At 54.0% G+C, this 18,208-nt stretch overlaps 5 protein-coding genes across 5 annotated transcripts; 3 read left to right on the forward strand and 2 right to left on the reverse strand.

The window, feature by feature from the left end:
* Window positions 1–316: 316 nt before the first annotated feature.
* Window positions 317–934, forward strand: MYCFIDRAFT_133468 (uncharacterized protein; the record flags this gene model as incomplete). Its single annotated transcript, XM_007927048.1, has 2 exons — window positions 317–547; window positions 602–934. The coding sequence occupies 2 exons, from the start codon at window positions 317–319 to the stop codon at window positions 932–934; spliced, it is 564 nt and encodes a 187-aa protein (XP_007925239.1).
* A 977-nt stretch (window positions 935–1,911) lies between these two features.
* MYCFIDRAFT_214804 (uncharacterized protein) lies at window positions 1,912–3,626 on the reverse strand (the record flags this gene model as incomplete). The annotated part of the gene is made up of 3 exons (XM_007927049.1): window positions 1,912–3,383; window positions 3,442–3,550; window positions 3,600–3,626. 3 exons carry the CDS (start codon window positions 3,624–3,626, stop codon window positions 2,041–2,043), a joined length of 1,479 nt encoding a protein of 492 aa, XP_007925240.1. The 3' UTR covers window positions 1,912–2,040.
* Window positions 3,627–4,063: 437 nt separating this feature from the next.
* On the forward strand, window positions 4,064–8,232 carry MYCFIDRAFT_203095 (uncharacterized protein; the record flags this gene model as incomplete). Its single annotated transcript, XM_007927050.1, has 3 exons — window positions 4,064–4,494; window positions 4,882–7,517; window positions 7,571–8,232. The coding sequence occupies 3 exons, from the start codon at window positions 4,064–4,066 to the stop codon at window positions 8,230–8,232; spliced, it is 3,729 nt and encodes a 1,242-aa protein (XP_007925241.1).
* Window positions 8,233–13,561: 5,329 nt separating this feature from the next.
* On the reverse strand, window positions 13,562–15,439 carry MYCFIDRAFT_214806 (uncharacterized protein; the record flags this gene model as incomplete). The annotated part of the gene is made up of 1 exon (XM_007927051.1): window positions 13,562–15,439. The coding sequence occupies one exon, from the start codon at window positions 15,437–15,439 to the stop codon at window positions 14,081–14,083; it is 1,359 nt and encodes a 452-aa protein (XP_007925242.1). The 3' UTR covers window positions 13,562–14,080.
* A 142-nt stretch (window positions 15,440–15,581) lies between these two features.
* On the forward strand, window positions 15,582–18,186 carry MYCFIDRAFT_152853 (uncharacterized protein). Its single transcript, XM_007927052.1, has 3 exons — window positions 15,582–16,738; window positions 16,792–16,973; window positions 17,036–18,186. Exons 1-3 carry the CDS (start codon window positions 16,042–16,044, stop codon window positions 17,879–17,881), a joined length of 1,725 nt encoding a protein of 574 aa, XP_007925243.1. The 5' UTR covers window positions 15,582–16,041; the 3' UTR covers window positions 17,882–18,186.
* Window positions 18,187–18,208: the final 22 nt, after the last annotated feature.

The raw sequence follows: 18,208 nt of genomic DNA on the forward strand, positions 1-18,208 counted from the left end.
CGCCGTATGCAGTCGAGCAGCTCTGCTGGGAGCTCGTCGCCGCCTTCAAGCAGCGCGTCGTCCCACTTGCACTCCATCTTCAGTCAGAATGCGGGTAGCGGCGATGATGCGCCCAGATGGCGTTGTCGTGATGAAGACTGCCAGGCGCGCGTCGAAAGAAAAGTTATCTGGCGGACACGCCAAGCTTTGTGGCCTGTGCGGGCCCGTCGGTGGTGCTTGCCCCGATCGGGCTGTCGCCGCAGTTTTGGAAGGAGGACGCAGCGACAACACACGAGCAGATGCATTGAACACACCTCCATTGTACAAGCTTGCCGTCATGTCTCTCGCTCCTCCGCTCGCCGCGCGACGATGCGCTCAATGTCTTCGATCGAGCCAAGCCAACGCCTTCCGATACGCAGCTTCTACAGCACCACAGCGAAGACAGCAGAGAAGATGGCAATCGACAGAAGCCGCAGCAGCAGCATCGAATCCCAAGATTGCTGGCATCGTAGATCAGATTAGCCAATTGACGTTATTGGAAACTGCAGATTTGGTATCAACGCTAAAGGTAGGCAAATGTTTGGCAACCCAATCATGCAAACAGACATTGAGGATTGTATAGTCACGGTTAAACATCCCGGATATGCCAGTTGGAGGATTTGCCGCAGGACCGGCAGCAGCGGCCGCACCGGCAGCCGCAGTGGAGGAGCCAGAGGAAGCAGCGCCCAAGCAGGAAGAGAAGACATTGTTCAACTTGAAGCTGGAATCGTTTGAGACAGCGGCAAAGGCAAAGGTCATCAAGGAGGTGAAGGCGATGCTAGGACTATCATTGATAGACAGCAAGAAGTTCGTGGAGTCAGCACCGAAGCTGATGAAGGAGGCTGTGCCGAAAGAGGAAGCCGAAAAGATCATTGAGACATTGAAGGGCTTGGGTGCTGTAGTCAAGATGGAGTAAGGGAACCAGCACTTGGGACTGGATGTGCGTGATGGCGTTCAATGCATGCAAATGGCGCTGCGCTGTAAAAGACAAGCTTGGTGATATCAATGTACACTATGAAGGATATGCCTCGGGATCCCAGCGAGCGATGTCATACAATTGAGCATTCAGCTGCATAGCTTCGAATTGCCATTGCAAGCAGGAGTCATACTGCTCTCATGGGTGACACTTGTGTTTCGGATGAGAAGGCCAGCATCTGGCCATTATGGCAGTGGATGGCCATGAAGACAGTAGACAAAGCTGTACACTAGCCTCATGACCTTGATCTTCAATCACCATACAACATTTCCAGCACATCCAATACCAAGTCTTCGAGGGCATTCCGCCATCTTTGCACGGCCCAGCACATCGTACACCCAGAAACCATCGTGACCATGACTGCCGCTACTCCCACGTCGACACTCACGCCCTCCCAAGGACTCCTCGCGAGCTCCAAAGCAATACTGCCAGCTGACAACACCATAAACAAGAAACCCATACCTTCACAAGCCCAGTAGTACTCTTCCCATGTCTGCGAGGTAGTGTCTCGCAAGATGTCGGATATGTCGTACATCAAGGATATTGTTGTGACGCCGGATACGATTTTGCTCCAAACATGATCTGCACCCAGAGGTCGGAACACGAGCGTGCGCAGAGGGTAAAAGAGCGTGGCAGCTGCGATATGATTCTTGGCGACGAGCACGTAAAATGTCGTGACAGCGAAGATGTAGGACTTAGCGATCCCAAGCAATGTTTTGAGAGAGCTCCAGCCTGCCTCGAGAATTTTGGACGTATCTAACATTTTACGTTATTGCTTGCGAAGAGAAGAACGCAGCGACTCAGTGACCTGCGATTTGGTTCGGGGCAAAACAGTCGTGATGACGGATTGAGCATTGTCATTCCATAAGAATGGCAATCACTTTCGTGTACAACAAGGTCGCTGTGAATGCGGATTTCGTTGCGAAGAATTCAGGTATTCTTTTCTTGGCCGACAGTACTCTATGATCTTCCCCTTTCAACATCCTACTGGCACGCAGGCTATGTCCAGCTCATCTCTCATATCAGAAAGGCGAAGGTGCATCTCATCAGGAAGAAGTACCAGCTGCCTCTGCCTCTTTCTCCTTTCTTTCGGCCTTCGCTTTCTGTTTCTCCTTTGCACTGGTCTTGATCTCCTCCCATTTCGACTGATACTTCTTTAAGGTCTTCTCTTGCTTAGCACGCACTTCCTGCAATCTTTGATTGTCTTCGGTCTGCTGCTCGAGCTGTTTTTCCGTTTGCCTCAGGCGTTCAAGCAACGCGGCTTCGTTCGTGCCAGCGGGCCGCTGCTCAGCCTTTACACTCATGACGCTTTGTGTCAGAGCCGCCATCGAGGCATCCTGAGCATGAGTCTCGAAGTCTGTCAAACGCGTGGCAAGTTGCTCCAAGGTGTGCTTAAGGGTAGTGTTTTCCAGCTCTAGCTCTTCGTGCGTTCGAGACTTTCCGAAAGAGCCACGTCCTTGTGATCGGAAACGGCTGTGCCTGGGAGAATCCGGCATTTGAGCCTCTCGAGCATCTACAAAAGACTCTTCGTCATCCTCATCAATTCCTCCAAGTTGCTGTTGCTGCTGAGCTTTGGCAATATCGGCGTAAGAATAGGTCCCGCCACCTGTTTGGACGACGTAAAAGCTCTCAGCAGGGCCGAATGCATGGCCTTGGTGACCTCGCTGGCGATGCTCATCCTCTATTGCATTCAAGGCGGCCTTGGAAAAGATCTTCTTGACATCGGGTTCGTTGCTTGCAGTGACGGTACGTTGCTTGATTTTCTGCTGAGGTGCCTGCTCTGGCTTAACGTCGTCAGCAGTCAATGGCAAGCCTGCATATGCCAATACTGATGATAACTTTGACATGGTTCCCGTAGTCATGTTCGTGTAGAACTTGGAAAAGGCATCATCGTCCTCTGCCTTCTTGAGCATTTGCGCAGGCTTCAAAGTTTGGCTATCCATGATAGAAGGCGGAATTTTGGGACTTGGGGTTGCGTTTGATCGATTCCTTCGATGAGATTCAGGCGACAGCTGCCTCGCTCTTGCCTGCGCTGCTGCCGATGGTGGATTGCGACGTGAAGGAGGAATGCCTCGTCGAGATGCTATGTCTCGTGCGAGTGACGGCGATGAATCACGAATCGAGCTTCCAAAGCGTGCGGCAGCAAGAGAGGAAGTCGCTGGCTTCGCAGCAGGGTTGGTCTTGGTTTCCGTGCCTGATATGGTCTTATCTGCCTGGGCAAAGTCATGTCTGGACACGGCAGGGTCTTGATCGGTTTGCAATGATTGTTTGGTAAGCTCCTCAGTCTTGTCGGGCTCGTCCGCTGAGTCAGGAATATCTTGCAGCTTGATGATGCGTGCAAGCTTGAGATGTTGCTCCTCCAGCAGCCTGAGAACCCGAAGAGCCTGCGCTATTAGCAATGGATTCCATGACGACGCAGATGCAGCTCACTTCTGAGTCTCCCGTACTTTTGGCTGCCTTTGCATAGTCGTTTGCTGCTTGACTGTGTTCATCCGCCGCCTGGGTCCAGTCGACCTGCTGCGTGACCTCTGCCGCCTTGCGCGCATGAGCGTGAGCCTGTTCTGAATGAGCATGTTCTCGATTACACAACGTGAGCTGGACTGACCGTCGTCAACGCCGCTGGCTCGGCCATATCGAAACAGGCTATGTTCACACAAGAAGGATGGATGGCTTTGAGGGTGGAAATGTGGTTCACGTGGACATGGCATGTGCTTTTCGAAGGTTTTGAGCCGAAGACCCCACGCGACCGCCGACCAAGACGGTTCACGGCCTGCCCTGCCCTGCCTGCCTGTCTGCCTGCCTGCCTGCCCTTTTGACTGCCGCAAACTCCAGTTCTTCCAACAATCCAGACTGCTTGCTACACACGATCCGCGCACTGGACGTATACGCTTGCCACGCGCTGCTCGAATCAACATTGTGCTGTCTACTGGGGATCCCAGCACCGGGAATGTAGTTCTGTGCCATATTCTAATAAATATCCTATGCACCCGCGCTCATGTCATGCGTCGCACGAATGCATGGTAGTACTCCCACGGCCTAGACTACTCGGTGCTCCAGACGGCGTTGACAATGTCGCTTGCTGAGCCATCTCCGCGCGCATTGTCCAAGCTGCGTTCTCGTGGCAAGGGCCTTGTCAGCGCATCTACCACCTCCTTGACCAACAGTTCTGGCGATGGCGACGACAAATCTGCCTTTTCGGCGACAGACACGGGCTTGCTGCGCTCCTCGGTGGATGCAGCAATCGACAAGGTCAAGGACAGGACGAGACGGCGTTCTGTCGATGGTCGCCGCGGCAGCGACAACATACCTGGACGCCGACTGTCCACGCTTGTGTCCCAGACAAAGCGCAAAATCAGAGGCGAGAAGGCTTCTGCGCCCGAAAGGACTTTGAGCGTGGACTCCTCTGGCTTTGACGGAAATCAATCCGACTCTGCTTCGCCGTTGGACGGCAGCGGCCGCAGCAGTCTTTTGACCGACGACGAGGCATTGGACCCAAACAGGTGAGTTCACCCTTTTTCTGCCAGTCATCCTACACTGCACACAGATGCATCATTCTTCCCCCCACCCCACCCCACCCCACCCAAACCTCGGAGGCTCGACTTTCACAGCTGCATCCCGCATCCCTACACTGCACGCACTGGAACGGCTGGAACGGACAGAGCCGCGTGCACGGGCCGGGCCCCGGAGTTGGCACCCAAGCTTCATGCCTATGGCCCTATGTCAGACCCACGCGCCGAGCGCATTAGTCCTTTCGCTTGCGTGCACGTTGACCTCTGCAATTCACCTGCGCTTTCTGGCAGGTCCAGTTGAAGGCCCCGGGCACTACCTTTGTTGTTTTCCTTGCATCACATTCCTGCGACCTCGCAATTGACGACTGTTTTCAACAGCAACCCGATAAGGCCATCACTATCGCCGCGACAGTCACACGCTGGCTACCTTACCTTGTCATCGCCCGAGCTGAACGCGAACCCCAAACCTGTCATTGCAGGAACTGCTCCTGTTCCCTCTCCCGAGCCTCCGCCACCAAGAGCCGATCCCTTCTCCAAAATACCAGCCATTGTAGAACCCGTTGAAACCACGGAAGGCTTGCCTGCTGCCTCAGTGCCCGCGCGCAGCCCATCACCCTCGGGAAGGTTAAGAGAGAAGTTTACACTTGCGCGAAAGAAATCTGGAGACGCAGATTCGTTAAACGCCGGAGGAGGCGGCGGCGGCGGAGGACTAGGTGGGCTCTTCAGGCCAGCAAGTCGAAGCAATCGTTCTCTGGATCGTCTATCCAGCGTTTCACAGCCAGTAGAAAGGGTAGAGGAAGCACCAAGGTCAGGTGTGGTCCCTACGATCCCGACGGAGAAGAAGCAGGAGAGACCAGAGACGCCGAAGCAGCGAATACGTCAGCCCGTGGACACCACATTTCCAGCAACTCCGCCAAACCTGTTGCAAACACCCACCACCCTCGTTACGCCGCCAACACCTACTGAACCCACTGCATCATTTTCCAAGCCTGATTCACCGACAAAAGGCACGTCTGCAGCTCGTCCTTTGAGCTCTGTTGAGAGCATTAGGCATCGTCGCGCGCAGTCAGCAAACCTTCCAAGCAAGCTTTCCGCGTCCATCAATGCGCCTCTGACGCCGACTGCCGAAGAGACCAAGACTCCTGGTGGAACTTTGACGCAGCCCAATTTCTTCTCGTCCTTCTTCTCTGCTGCGACAAAGGCTGCCGGTCAGGTCGGAACAAGTATCAATACGTCCATATTACCAGGTCAGAAGAGCAAGGTCAACAGTACACCACAGACGATTGAACCTGTAGGAGGTGGAGAAGAAGTCATTCCTGGATCGGAAAGCAGACCAGGAACAGGCTGGACTGGCGATCAAAAGAAGCCACTAGCGGTGGAGACTATAGGTAAAGGCAATCTCAATTTCGGTCATTTAGGGATCAGTGAGAGTGAACCGAACTTGATGTCTTCATCAACGACAGACACAGCGCAAGACGATGCACATTCTGGAGACCGGGGCCGGAAAGCGGAAGAGGAAGCAGCCGCTCGTGCTGTATCCACAGCTTATGAAAGACCGGTCGCAGCGGTCGTGAGCCAAGCAACTGGCAGACCCTTGTCAATCGCATCTAATGAACGTCTGACACTGATGAATGGTGACCAAACTCCGCCAAGGTCGAACGTAGAATCGGAGAGCAATGGCATCAAGCGGTCAGGAAGCGTCCGGAGTAAGCTGAGCGGCCGTCGAAAGCATCGCGGAAGCTCAGCGACTACTGGTACAAGTAACTCGATAGCTGCGGCACTCAAAGATAGTACCTTTGGAATGGCCAATCCGGGTGCGCTCGGCTTGGGTCATCGGTTAACCGGGTTCGCAGTTGCGAGTAGTAAGCGCAACAAGGACTTCCATCAGCTCTTTCGGAGTGTGCCAGAAGACGACTACCTGATCGAAGACTACTCAGCGGCTTTGCAGCGCGATATCTTGCTACATGGCCGTCTCTATGTATCAGAAGGACACATATGCTTTTCGAGCAATATTCTCGGATGGGTGACGAATCTGGTCATCAGCTTCGATGAGGTCGTCTCTGTGGAAAAGAAGAGCACCGCGGTCATCTTTCCTAATGCCATCGTTATATCAACGCTCAATGCGCGAAACACTTTCGCAAGTTTTGTGGCCCGTGATTCGACCTACGAACTACTCATCGGCATCTGGAAAGTCAGTCATCCGAATCTGAAGAGTTCTCTGAACGGCGTCAGACTGGACAACGCGGGTACTGGCGACAAGACCGAAATAGCAGAGCCAGAGGAGATGGAAGATGGCACGGAGGAAGGATCTGAAGACGAGGTATATGACGAAGACGCAGACGAAGACGCCGGCAGTTTCACAGACGGAGGCATGGTGGCTAGTGACGCTGGAAGCAATGTTGGTGACTTGGGTCTCAGCCGAAAAACTTCTGCTGCTCCGATGTCTATTGCCCCGATGCCCAACGGCAACGCATCAAAAGGTTCGGAAAATGCTGATACTTTGGTCACTGGTGCGGCGACCAGCAGCGAGTTCCCTGGCAGTACCACACACGAGCCCACGGAGTGCACAGACACGGCAGAGCACTACGACCGGCCATTGACCGACACAACAATCCCAGCGCCGCTTGGTCAAGTGTACTCTATGATGTTTGGTCCTGCGTCTGGAGCCTTCATGAAGAAATGGCTCGTGGAAGAGCAAAAATCACGCGATCTCAACTGGACTGACGACAAGACTGGCCTCGATAACGAGCACAAAACATTCACGTTCGATTACATCAAGCCGCTCAACGCTCCCGTGGGACCGAAGCAGACCAAGTGCATTACAACGAATACCCTAAGAGCATTCGATCTCGAGAAGGCAGTGACTGTGGATTGCAGCACTGCTACGCCTGATGTTCCTAGTGGTGGCAGCTTCACAACAAAGACTCGTTACTGTCTAATGTGGGGTCCGAATAATACGACAAGGATGATCGCTACTTGTTGCATCGAGTGGACTGCCAAGAGTTGGCTCAAGAGTAAGTCGTAATGTTCACTACCCAGAACGAGAATGTTTCACTGACATGCGTAGGTGCCATCGAAAAGGGTGCCAACGACGGTCAAGTAGAATACGTGAAAAACATTGTCGCTGCTCTCAAGGCTGCAGTGACCACCAAAGCGCCAGCCAAAGGCCAAGCGAAGAAGGGAAAACGGAAAGGGAAGAGAGAAGTGTTGGACGCGGAAGAGGCCAACGCACAGAGAGAGGCTGCAGTGGCTGCGTTAGAAACCAAAGCTTCTGATTGGGGAATCTTCGAGCCCATTCACCCTATTGCGGATATCCTGTCATCTGTCCTGCAACCGTTTGTCACCTCTCAGGTGATCATTGCTGTACTGTTCGTACTGCTGGTCTATACATGGGCATCAGCGCCGCGATCGCACTCTGGTCTCGGATACCCAGGCCGCCCTCCTCCTGAGCGCATAGCAGCGTACGAGGAGATGTGGCGAAGGGAAGAGAGCGCGTTGTGGGATTGGTTGGAGGACCGCGTTGGGGTCGATGGAGTCTATGCGGCGTCGTCTAGGAACAGCGAACAAGCAGAGAGACAGAAGGTATTGAAGGCACGAAGTATGGGCAAGAAACTGGAAGATGAAGGCATGAGCGAACGTCAGATTGACGATGCCATCCGTACGACGGAAGAGAGACTTGCTGCACTTAAGGAGGCAGTGGCAAGGCAGAAGTCGAGGAACAAAACATGATTTGGAATTGCATGAGAGCACGAGCTTGTGAGCGTTCTCGTTTGTGCTATGTGGATGAGTGAGTACGAGATGGCCTATCTTTGGCTCCATCGTCGAATTCAAACTCTCATATCGAAGGATTCCGGGTCCAATATGTTTGCTGCCTGTGCAGAAAGTTTGTCGTGTTTGCTGAGGCTCCGTCGGGATAGTTGTATTTGGTACGGCGGGTTGAGAAAAGGACAGCCTTGTGCGGCATTTGCAGCTCAGCGCACAGGATATTCGCTGCTGGTGAATGTGCAGCCAGCACGTGAGTTGCTGTTCTGTGTTCGGTGAAGTGAAACGTGTGACGTAGAGGTTTTTGCCTTGAGTCGATGGCTGGCTACAGGGTACCTGCATGTCTTGAATGCACAACAGCATCGAAGCAGTCATCTTTGAACGACAGCACTTGTAAATACTGACTGCATTTTCGCCTTCGCCATTTCCGAGCATTTGTCGGGACCTCCGAGATTTCGTGGCGCCAGAGCCAGCGCACCTTGAAAGGGGCATGTTATATCACTCCTGAAGCAACTCCGCATCGTCTCGACCTCCTGAAAGACCCCCAAGCTCGGGGACACACCATGTCTGCCATGTCTGGCCCAGAGCATGTGCGCGTGAAGCGCAAGAGAGGCGACCAAGCGCCAGATGCTCTGATCGTCGAGCGACCGGGCAAGAAGAATAAGCAAGACACTACAGAGCATGCATATCACTATGTGCTACGCAAGCACGAGACACATGACAACAAGAATGAGCCCGAAGCTGCGCAAGGCCTCTTCCATGCCGATGATGTTGAGCGGCGAGCAGCCGAGAGCAGCGCTCGGCCGAAGGTGTCGCGCAACATCTCTGGCAATGGCATCAACGGAGGACCAAGTGCCGCGAAGGAACGACGAGTCTTCCACCTCAAACGACCGACAACGCCGGAAGCTGGCGTGAGGAAGCGAGGCAAGGCGAAGGTCAAGGAAGATGTCGTGGCCACATTCGTTGAGAAAAGGAAGAAGCAGACCGTTGCACAGCGGCTGGAAGGCATTGCAGGACGGGACAGATCGTCAAGTCTGTCCATGTTGTCAAGTCCACCTCCACCAGCACCTCTGAAGCGACCAGGCAAGGGAGCTGCTGTCAACATCAACGGCGATGCACCCTCCTTCTTTGCGAGCGGTCACGCCAAGCACGATTCGCGGGTGGAGGCCATGGCTCATTCACTTCATCAATTTGCTGTAGAGGAAGCAGCCAAGGAGAATGCGACGACGCAGACACCACCGCGTAAACCCAAGGTCACAGCCACGCCCAAGCTCTCGGGGCAGCGCAGCCGTGCTTTGCACCAGCAACGTGCTTCACAGTCGTCGACGCTCTCTCGAGCCAACGACACCGATGATATGAGCATGGACGATGATGCTGACTATGTGTATGACACTTACGTCCTGGCGCCGAGCTCTAATCTTGGTGCCGTGCAAGCTGATACATCGCAAGGCAATGTCGGCTATCTCATCATCGGCGAAGAAGACGAAGCTGTGTGGGAAACATACATCGAGGAAGGCTCCAGCGACGAGGAACCGAGCGACGAAGATGACGAGAACGCCGAGGATTGGTACGGTGCCGACTACCCAGAAGACGAGCTCGCGTCGGACGACGAACATGACCGCAACGCCTATCACTACCGCACTGGCGACTCCGATGAAGAGTACGACGAGCATACCTTCAGCGACGAGGAATACGAAGCTCAGATGAATCCGTGGAGGAAGAAGACGCCACAGCAGTTCTCGCGATACTTCAATGGAGAAGCGGGCGTGGAGGACTCGTGAGCGTCCACTTCACGGTTGAAATGGCATCAATAGCTCGCTATTTATCCGATGTTGAAATATCGATCTTTGCGCCGTTCATGTATTCCGGGTATCAACTCTCTCTCCCTCCCTCTCCCTCTCCCTCTGACCGTCGCAGCGCTCATTTCTCTGGCATTAACTTCGTACGAAGCGTGGTCGCTTCCTTTCAATCAACGCGTGTCGAATGGCCATGCCGTCATATTCGTCTCTTCGTGTCTCCATTGCCATTCTTATCGAGAAAAAAACAACAACAACAACGACAACAACAACGCTCCCACCCAATGCAAATGTGAAAGCGACCGGCCACCGTAATTTCCCACGCAAAAGTTCCGTCGCGCTCCAATGCTTGACTACCATCCCGCCGTCAGTCGCATCATGTCTTATGAGTAGGTCTCGCCTCGCCTCGGCTGTCGGTCAGATGCAATTACGCAATCGATCGTGCATACAACAAGACCACTTTAAGTCCCTTGCGGTAGATACCCGATCTGCCTCAGGAACTCCCTCGAAAAGTTCATCGCCCTCTGCTCCACTTCCCTACAATCCGCCGCATAACTTCCCGGTCCACTCTTCAGCACCTCCATCAATCCCCATTCCCTTCTCACCCGGTAGTACACAGACGTAAGCCCGCCTTTCGACCGCGTTCCAAACAGTCGTTCGAAGCGGTCTTCGATCTCAGGCCAGGTGTTGTCGCGAATAATACGGCTGTACATGATGAAGAACTTCTGTTCTTCCGAATAAGAAGGACGGGGAGCGCGAGGTTTGCGGTCACCTAAGATCGAAGATCCGTCGGGCGGCGCGGGTGTTGCGTGCCATGCTCCTCGTTCGGTGGAAGGTGACACGGCTATTTGGCTGTTCCCAGCGGACGATGAAGATTCGGTTGAGTATGTGCGGTCGACTCGAAGTGGTGGGTAAGAAGAAGAAGAAGAAGAAGAAGAAGGGTTGTGTTGCAGTCGTTGAGATAATGAGGTGGACCCGGCAATGGTTGGGTAGGCAATGTTCGGAGAGTAGTATACCGAATTTCCCTGACTACTTCGGTCTCGTCGGTATTGGATGGCTCCTCTCTGTTGTGAATTGGATGATTGCTGCGGGTTCGTGCCACTATCATCCTCGGCCAGGAGGAAATTGATCGGGATCTTTCCAGCCGAGCGTTCAGGATCTCGTCTCGATGGGTCCATTCTGTTATGCAGGGTTGATCGGGGGCCGTCGTGGTAACGATGTTTGTTGGCTGAAGAGTGCAACGGGCAGCAGGAATCTTCGATCCAGCAAGTCCATTTAGACGTGCAAGAGGTGTGCAAACAAAAAGGCTTGTGAGTATTACGAGGATTTTTTAATTTTGCTTTGGGCTGATGGGCTGATGAGAAAAACAGAAGCAGAGCCGAGCTAGCAGTCGATATGCAGCAGATAGCCGTGGGCTTGTTGTTGTATGGATGCTTGCCCTGTACTGCGCACAGCAGCGATGCACACACTGAATCGATCGAAAAGTCTCGCAGTCGTCGCCGGGATAGGATCGCCGCTATGTCGCGAGCCCATTCATGTCAACTCAGGCTAGAGTAGGGCATGGTAGAAGTGAACGTGGATTGTCGAGAAGGCGTTGGCGTCAGATGACGGGTGCGAAAGAGGCGTATGGACGTGATCAGGCTGTTGCTTGGTTGATGGTGCCAAGGTCTTCCAGAAAGCAACCCAGGCTCCTTGTTGAGAAATGGGACGTCTCGTGTATGCGTTGGTCGGCATTATACAAGCCTACCTGGCTAGTCGAGAGTGACGGTGAATAATAAGACCGTCAGACCGTCATGACTTTGGGGAGGAGGAGGCAGGGTAGGTGGCGAGCTTTCCAGTTCGGTGTGTGTGGCTGATTTAAGATGCAGGCCCATGCACATGCACATGCACATGCACGATGCGTGAAAGGCGCCGTGCGCTGCCCAGACCGATTGTCGAGACATCGTCGGCAGCGGCCCCTTGGATGTGCAATACATAGAATTAGCGTTGGCATCATACCCTCAGGTCGGATGGCTCTTCACAGTCAGCAGACGCCTCCGATTAAGATTCTTGCATGTTCCGCGCGAGTCAAACAAGACGGGTAGCACGAAGGTTTCGGGAAGGGAGCTGCATCCACGGCATGCCATCTTTCCCCACGTGCTGTGCTGTGCTGTGCTGTGCTGTGCTGTGCTGTGCTTCCTCCAGTGCTACCGTACAGTACAGCGCTCGCATTGCGACGGGGCGACGAGAAAGATGCTGCTACGAAATCAATTGACGTCGCGGATGCATGCACCCAACCATCGCACCTGGCTGTCGGGCAGGCACGAGTTGCAGGAGTGCATTGGCATTGGCATCTGCATTGGCATGTGCCTGCGCCACGCTCCACCTTCTGCAACTGCAACAATGAAGAATAACGATGATCGAACGTCTGTCGCGTCCATTGTCGCCTGGTCTGAGAATGCCTGGCTCCGATGATTCCGTCGTCAATTCGAGCTGCAGGGCAAAGTCCCAGCGTGTGTCAACACCACTGGTGGGTAAGATGATCATCATTGCATGCCGATAACACTACTGAGTATGCAGTGTGAAGATCGCAATGCTGCACATGAGTCCTGTGCGACGCCTTCAACGTCGGCGTCGAGGAACAAGAGCCGAGCCACGAACTCACCTAAAGCGGTCAAAGGCATCACATCACATGCAGACCTCTCCTCTCATCATAGCCAGGCCTAGATTGGAGAGATCGACGGATGACATGCTTTCAAGTTTCAGTGGAACGGCCAATTGCTACCTACGGTCACGATGACATTCATCTCGACTGGTGCTGCGGCGCTGGTACGGTGACATGCGCTTGCTCGTGCACTTGGATTCCTGGTCCCTCTCTTGGCCTGCTGTCAGCGTAGTCATGCTTTCCAGCCACTGACACGGGCGCAATTCACATAGAATAAGCTTCTGGTGCCTCGAAAGAGCAAAGAGTCACGGAGCGTGTCGCGATTGGATTGCACTGCATGTCTCAAAGCCTGTTCAGCTTGCAGGCGAGCACCCTGCAATCGCATTGCATTGCCTGGCGAGCAGCGCAGCGCAGCGCAATTAACCTCGCATGAGCCGAAGTTCAAGCACCATGTGTCCCGGTCGCGAAATGGACCCTGCCCCATGAACGGGCTACTCGGCCCGAACCAGCATCGGCTTGGAGACGGGCGGCGAAATACAGAATCTCGATTGATGGGGGGTGATGGGAGGCAAGGAAGGACCCCGGCGTGACTTCCTCAATCGAGATTTCCTCACACATCGCGAAGAGCGGCGGTGAAGTGCCGCTTGTTGCATATCTCCTTCATGCACAGCGCTGACTCGCCGATGCAAAGTAATGGAAAGCGTCCTCCCACACGATGCCCAACCGTATGTCATCATGACTGCGCGGCATTTCGGACCTCCGCTGAAGCAAACCGTGGCGGAGTTGACGCCGGAGTGCGAGCACTACTGCAGGACTGAAGACCTTGTCGCGAAAGAGTATCGGTGCTGTGAGTGTTCACCAGCGGCGATGCCATGCGCTCGCCTTGCGCTTGATTCAACTGCACCCATTGCCTTCCACAGCTCTCCTCGCGGAGAATGCGGACTTCAGCCATTGCGCATTGAGCTTCGCAGCAAAGCCGCGAGGAGGTCAACCTGCGCTTGATGCCTCTCCATTACTGCTTGCAGAATATCCGTAGCTTCGCTCTGGTCAATGCGGCTAAGCGCAAAACCTTTAGGACCACGGGACGACCTCAAACACCTCGGGCCGCACCACGCGAGAAAGCAGTCTGCTCGGGCAGAGATCTCGAATCCTTCGCGCCCAATTTACATCCGGGAAATAGATCAAGGTCGAATTGATCGCTCAAAACAATGATTTCCCGCCAAGGGGATCATTTTCGAAGCAGTTTTGGACCCAGAATCGCTCTGCACGCGACGGCGGCGGGTGCCTCGATTGATTGCTGCATAGTGCTGACATGGCATTGATTGCGTCGATTCGAATACTAGTCGGCGGCAACTCGCCAGCAACGCGGCAATGTTCAGATATACGAGACCTTGACACCCATACCGACGGTCTGTTTGACCTTCATCCATCCATCCTCGAGCAGTCGTTTCAGCCTCAGCCGCAAATCTCGACGTGCTATGAGCAACAAAAACGCAAACACGAACATCAAGAGCTGAAACATGGCCATGCTGTTCATTGACATATTGCGACTTGCTTGCATAATCATTTGCTGGAGGTTGTTGAGAACAGAGGACGCGCGTGCGTACAGATTGGTGGACTGCGGAGGTCGAGATTTCTTTTGTGCTTTCGATTTGGGTGTTGGCTTTTGGCCATTCGAAGTAGCGCTGATGTTACGAGCATGTCCGTCGGCCGGTCGTGAGGTTGAAGAGGAAGCGGAAGTGCTGGTACGCGGCCGCTCAAGCTCAGCAGCTTTTCTTCGCTCCTCCTCCTTGCGCTCCTCCTCCCTTCGTTTCGTTTCTTCTGCAGCTCTCTGTTCCTCCAACTCGCGTTCCCGCAGCTCTTCAAGCTCACGCTCTCGTTGCGCCGTCCCATCCTTCTCCTCTTTGAGCTGTGCCAAAGCCTGCAGGAAGGCTTCCCTCCGTTCCTCGTCAAGCATATCATTCATCTCGATAAATTGCTGCGCGTAGTCCCACTCATTATTGGAGGGGAGCACATGTAGGGTATAGAGCTCAAGTATCTTCAAGCGCGTAGTTAGTTCCTTCGGCGATGATGTTCCATTTGACATGGGCGTTGCGATGCCGTCGTTCAACAAGGCGAGCTGCGCTGCATCTGCCGATGCCGAGAGATAGGCCTCCAGTCGTTGTTGATTCAGGTGTTGATCTTGCATATGTCCATGTAGGAGTGTGGCCAGGTTGACGACCACATCCGGGTCGACTTCTCCCTCATTCCCGCCGTAGCCATGTCGGATAATCTCGTCCCAAATCGAGCCCTCCCTTGCTTTGGCAGCCAATTGCCGCCATTTGGCCGAGCCGAATTGATTCTTTCCTTCTTCTGGACCAAGGTCGACAATGGCATGTAGCAAGCTGATATAGAAGACCCAGACTTTGGTCCGGGTAGCCTTGGGGCTCTGCGCGACGGGCGCAGCTTGCGCAGCAGAGCTCTCGCCGTCTGCACCGCCAAGGCCACTGGCACTGGCACTGGCACCAGCACCACCAGGCGACTGCTGTGGGCTGACAATCGGCTCGAGAGCCTCAAGAGCTTCCCTGAATCGTTTGGTGAGGTAGAGCTGGGTAGCTTGCTTGTACGTGCGGACGATGATGGAGTTTGTGGAGCGCGAGCGTGAGAGGCTGGAGATCGAGCTGGAAAGGTATTGAGAGTCCAGCGTGTCCTGGTATGTGAGCGTGCCCGTCGATGCCATCGTGCGCGGCGCCATGGGCAGGCAGGAGCAGAGGTATTGATGGAGAGGACGACGATTCTGTGTGAGAGGTTGATCGCGGCTCCGGCAACGTCGTCACGCGTCTGCCGAGGCCGATGATTCCCGGGTCGTCGTCGACCTCACCACAGCATCTCCATCACTCCGATACCCATGCCATTCCATACCATGTCACAGAACCTCCGCTATCGATAATGCACCTGCAGTGTTTGCCTGTCAATCGCGCGTCGCACGCCAAATCATCAACACTCCGCCATCACTTGGAAGCAATCACATCTTCACCCAAGTGACATACAGCTGTGGCTTGGCTCGCTGGCAAGAGGTCCAGCTCCAGCTCCAGCCTGAACCACTGCGTTCAAGCCGTTCGTACACGCAAAAGCAGTCAATTCATCTCGAAACGCGTCAATGCGGCGGAGACGCGGCTGCATTTGACACATGCCGCATCACACCTGCAAGTTTGCTACTCTTCTTCAGTTGCGGCTTCCAATCCTTCCTCACCATCCGGCATTGTTTCCAGATTTCTGCCTCGACTTCTCCCTCTTACCACAGCTTTCCGAGAACAGCTGATCGCAGGTAATATTCGTCAACCAAAAAGCATCAAAATGGACGTCAACAAGACTTCCTTCTATCCTTTGCTGCCAGACATCCTCACCGACATCTCCAAGGCACATTTCGTCGCCATCGACCTGGAGCTTTCCGGCATTCCTTCTCATGTATCATGGGGAGCTGGCAAACGCACTCTCGACGAGCGATATCAAGCAGTCAAGGAAGCCGCAGAGCGGTATCAGATTCTACAAATCGGCCTCACGTGCGTCGAGCAAGATGTTCTGAATGACCGGTACATTCTACGGCCCTACAACTTCGACCTCTGCCCACTCATTTACGAACGTGGACTTGATGTCGAGCGAAATTTCTCGTTTCAGTCTGGCGCCGGCGAGTTTCTCATGGGCGTGGGCTTCGACATGAACAAGCCCTTCCGGGATGGCGTACCATATCTAAGCCGTTCAGAAGCACGGCAGGCACGAGAAAGCTACGAGAAACGGCAGAAGCGCGGCAACATTGCTGATATAGAGGTCAAGCCAACTGAAACCGAGACCCTAGCATTCATGGACCGCGTACGGAAGGAGGTTCAGGCATGGGTTGACTCCAAAAACGTGGCAACGCACGATTACCTCAACATTGCGCCGGCTGGCAGCGACGTTCTCGTTAATGGCGAGTCGTCAGCTGAAATGCCGCGTCTGGAGAAGAGGCTTGTCCATCAGCTTGTTCGTGCTGAGTTCCCGGAACTGGTGACATTTGGTACGATCAACATCTGCATACACAACCCCGAGGTCCGCTGACATGACATCCAGGCCGGCGCAATTTCGTGCAGATTGTCAAGTTCGACAAGGAGCGTGAGGATCGCATAGCAGTAGAGAGGAAGGAGCGATTCGAAGCACAGCTGAATCGACAAAAGGGTTTCCGATGGATCATTGAGGCCATGCATGGCTCCAATATTGCCAATCTAGACCTGATGGAGTGCGCGAAGGACGCCGTGACAGGTACGTTTCCACAACCCTCACATGTCGAAGATAATACTGACAAGACCTAGGCGAGCCAATCTTTGCTGATATGGATACGCTCAAGGCCGAATTCTTTCGAGCGCAAAACCTGCTTCGAGGCTGTCCACGAGTCATTGTTGGCCACAATTGCTTTCTCGACATGGTCTACATCTACCACACCTTCATTGGTCCCTTGCCTGCCACCGCGGAAGAGTTTCAGCAGAAGCTGCATAAGCTGTGGCCCATGGTCATCGATACCAAGTACATGTCCACTCATAACTGTGGTGACATTCCCCCAATGTCCTCCCTGGAGCAGATAGCCGACCAATTGAAGCACCTGGAGACGCCAGTAGTCGAGACGGACAGCCAGCATCGCAAATACATCGACACGACGCCATTCCACGAGGCCGGCTATGACAGCTTCCTCACAGCTCAGGTGGCGGTAAGACTGTCTGCCAAGCTGGAAGCCGAAGGAGCTTACGTCGATGTGAACACGGCTCAGAACGGAGTGGCTGGCATGAAGCTAGCAGATGCTGCTCTCAATGCACCGAACACCTCAGCAGCTGGGACTACAAACAGTACGAAGGACGAAAATGCACCGCCGAAGGAGGGATTCACGCCTTCAGTGCCCGGTGCTAAGTGGAAGCGCCGTGGAGACGACACAATAGGCCAGGCCGATCCTAATGATCCCTTCTACAAGAACCCGAAAGATCTTAAATGGAGACACGTGCCCAACCACGTCACCGTCAAGAACGGCATGCCAATGTTTAATTCGGACTTCTGGCGAGTCTATGGAAACAAGCTTCGTGCCTTTGGCACAGTGGAGGAGGTCTGTAATCTTGACGGCGGCTCAAACACACCATTGAGTGATGAGGATGGTGGAGTCGAGGTCGACACGTAGGGAGACGCCAGGCTCAGTACTTCAGTTCCCGACCCGGAACCAACCATGCAAGCAAGGCACAAGGCTCGTCGACAGAAGCAAAAATACAGCTTGAGCGAGGCGTCGGAGCTTCATGCTTGGTATTGGGGCCCGGATCTTGATACTGTAGGATGGACGGCCATGCAATACTACTTCGGCTGGCGCTTGTCATAATCAAAAGCTTGAGGCGAGGCTGTGAGGCTAGTATGAGGGCCATGCGTTCAGCAGCACGCTAGAATCATAAGTGCACCTAAGTAGATTCCAAGAACACTGATAAAGTATTCAAGAAGGCCTGCTCATTGGAGCCAC

Source organism: Pseudocercospora fijiensis (genome assembly GCF_000340215.1).
Source record: "Pseudocercospora fijiensis CIRAD86 unplaced genomic scaffold MYCFIscaffold_3, whole genome shotgun sequence".
In the NCBI taxonomy this organism is placed as follows: Eukaryota; Fungi; Ascomycota; class Dothideomycetes; order Mycosphaerellales; family Mycosphaerellaceae; genus Pseudocercospora; species Pseudocercospora fijiensis.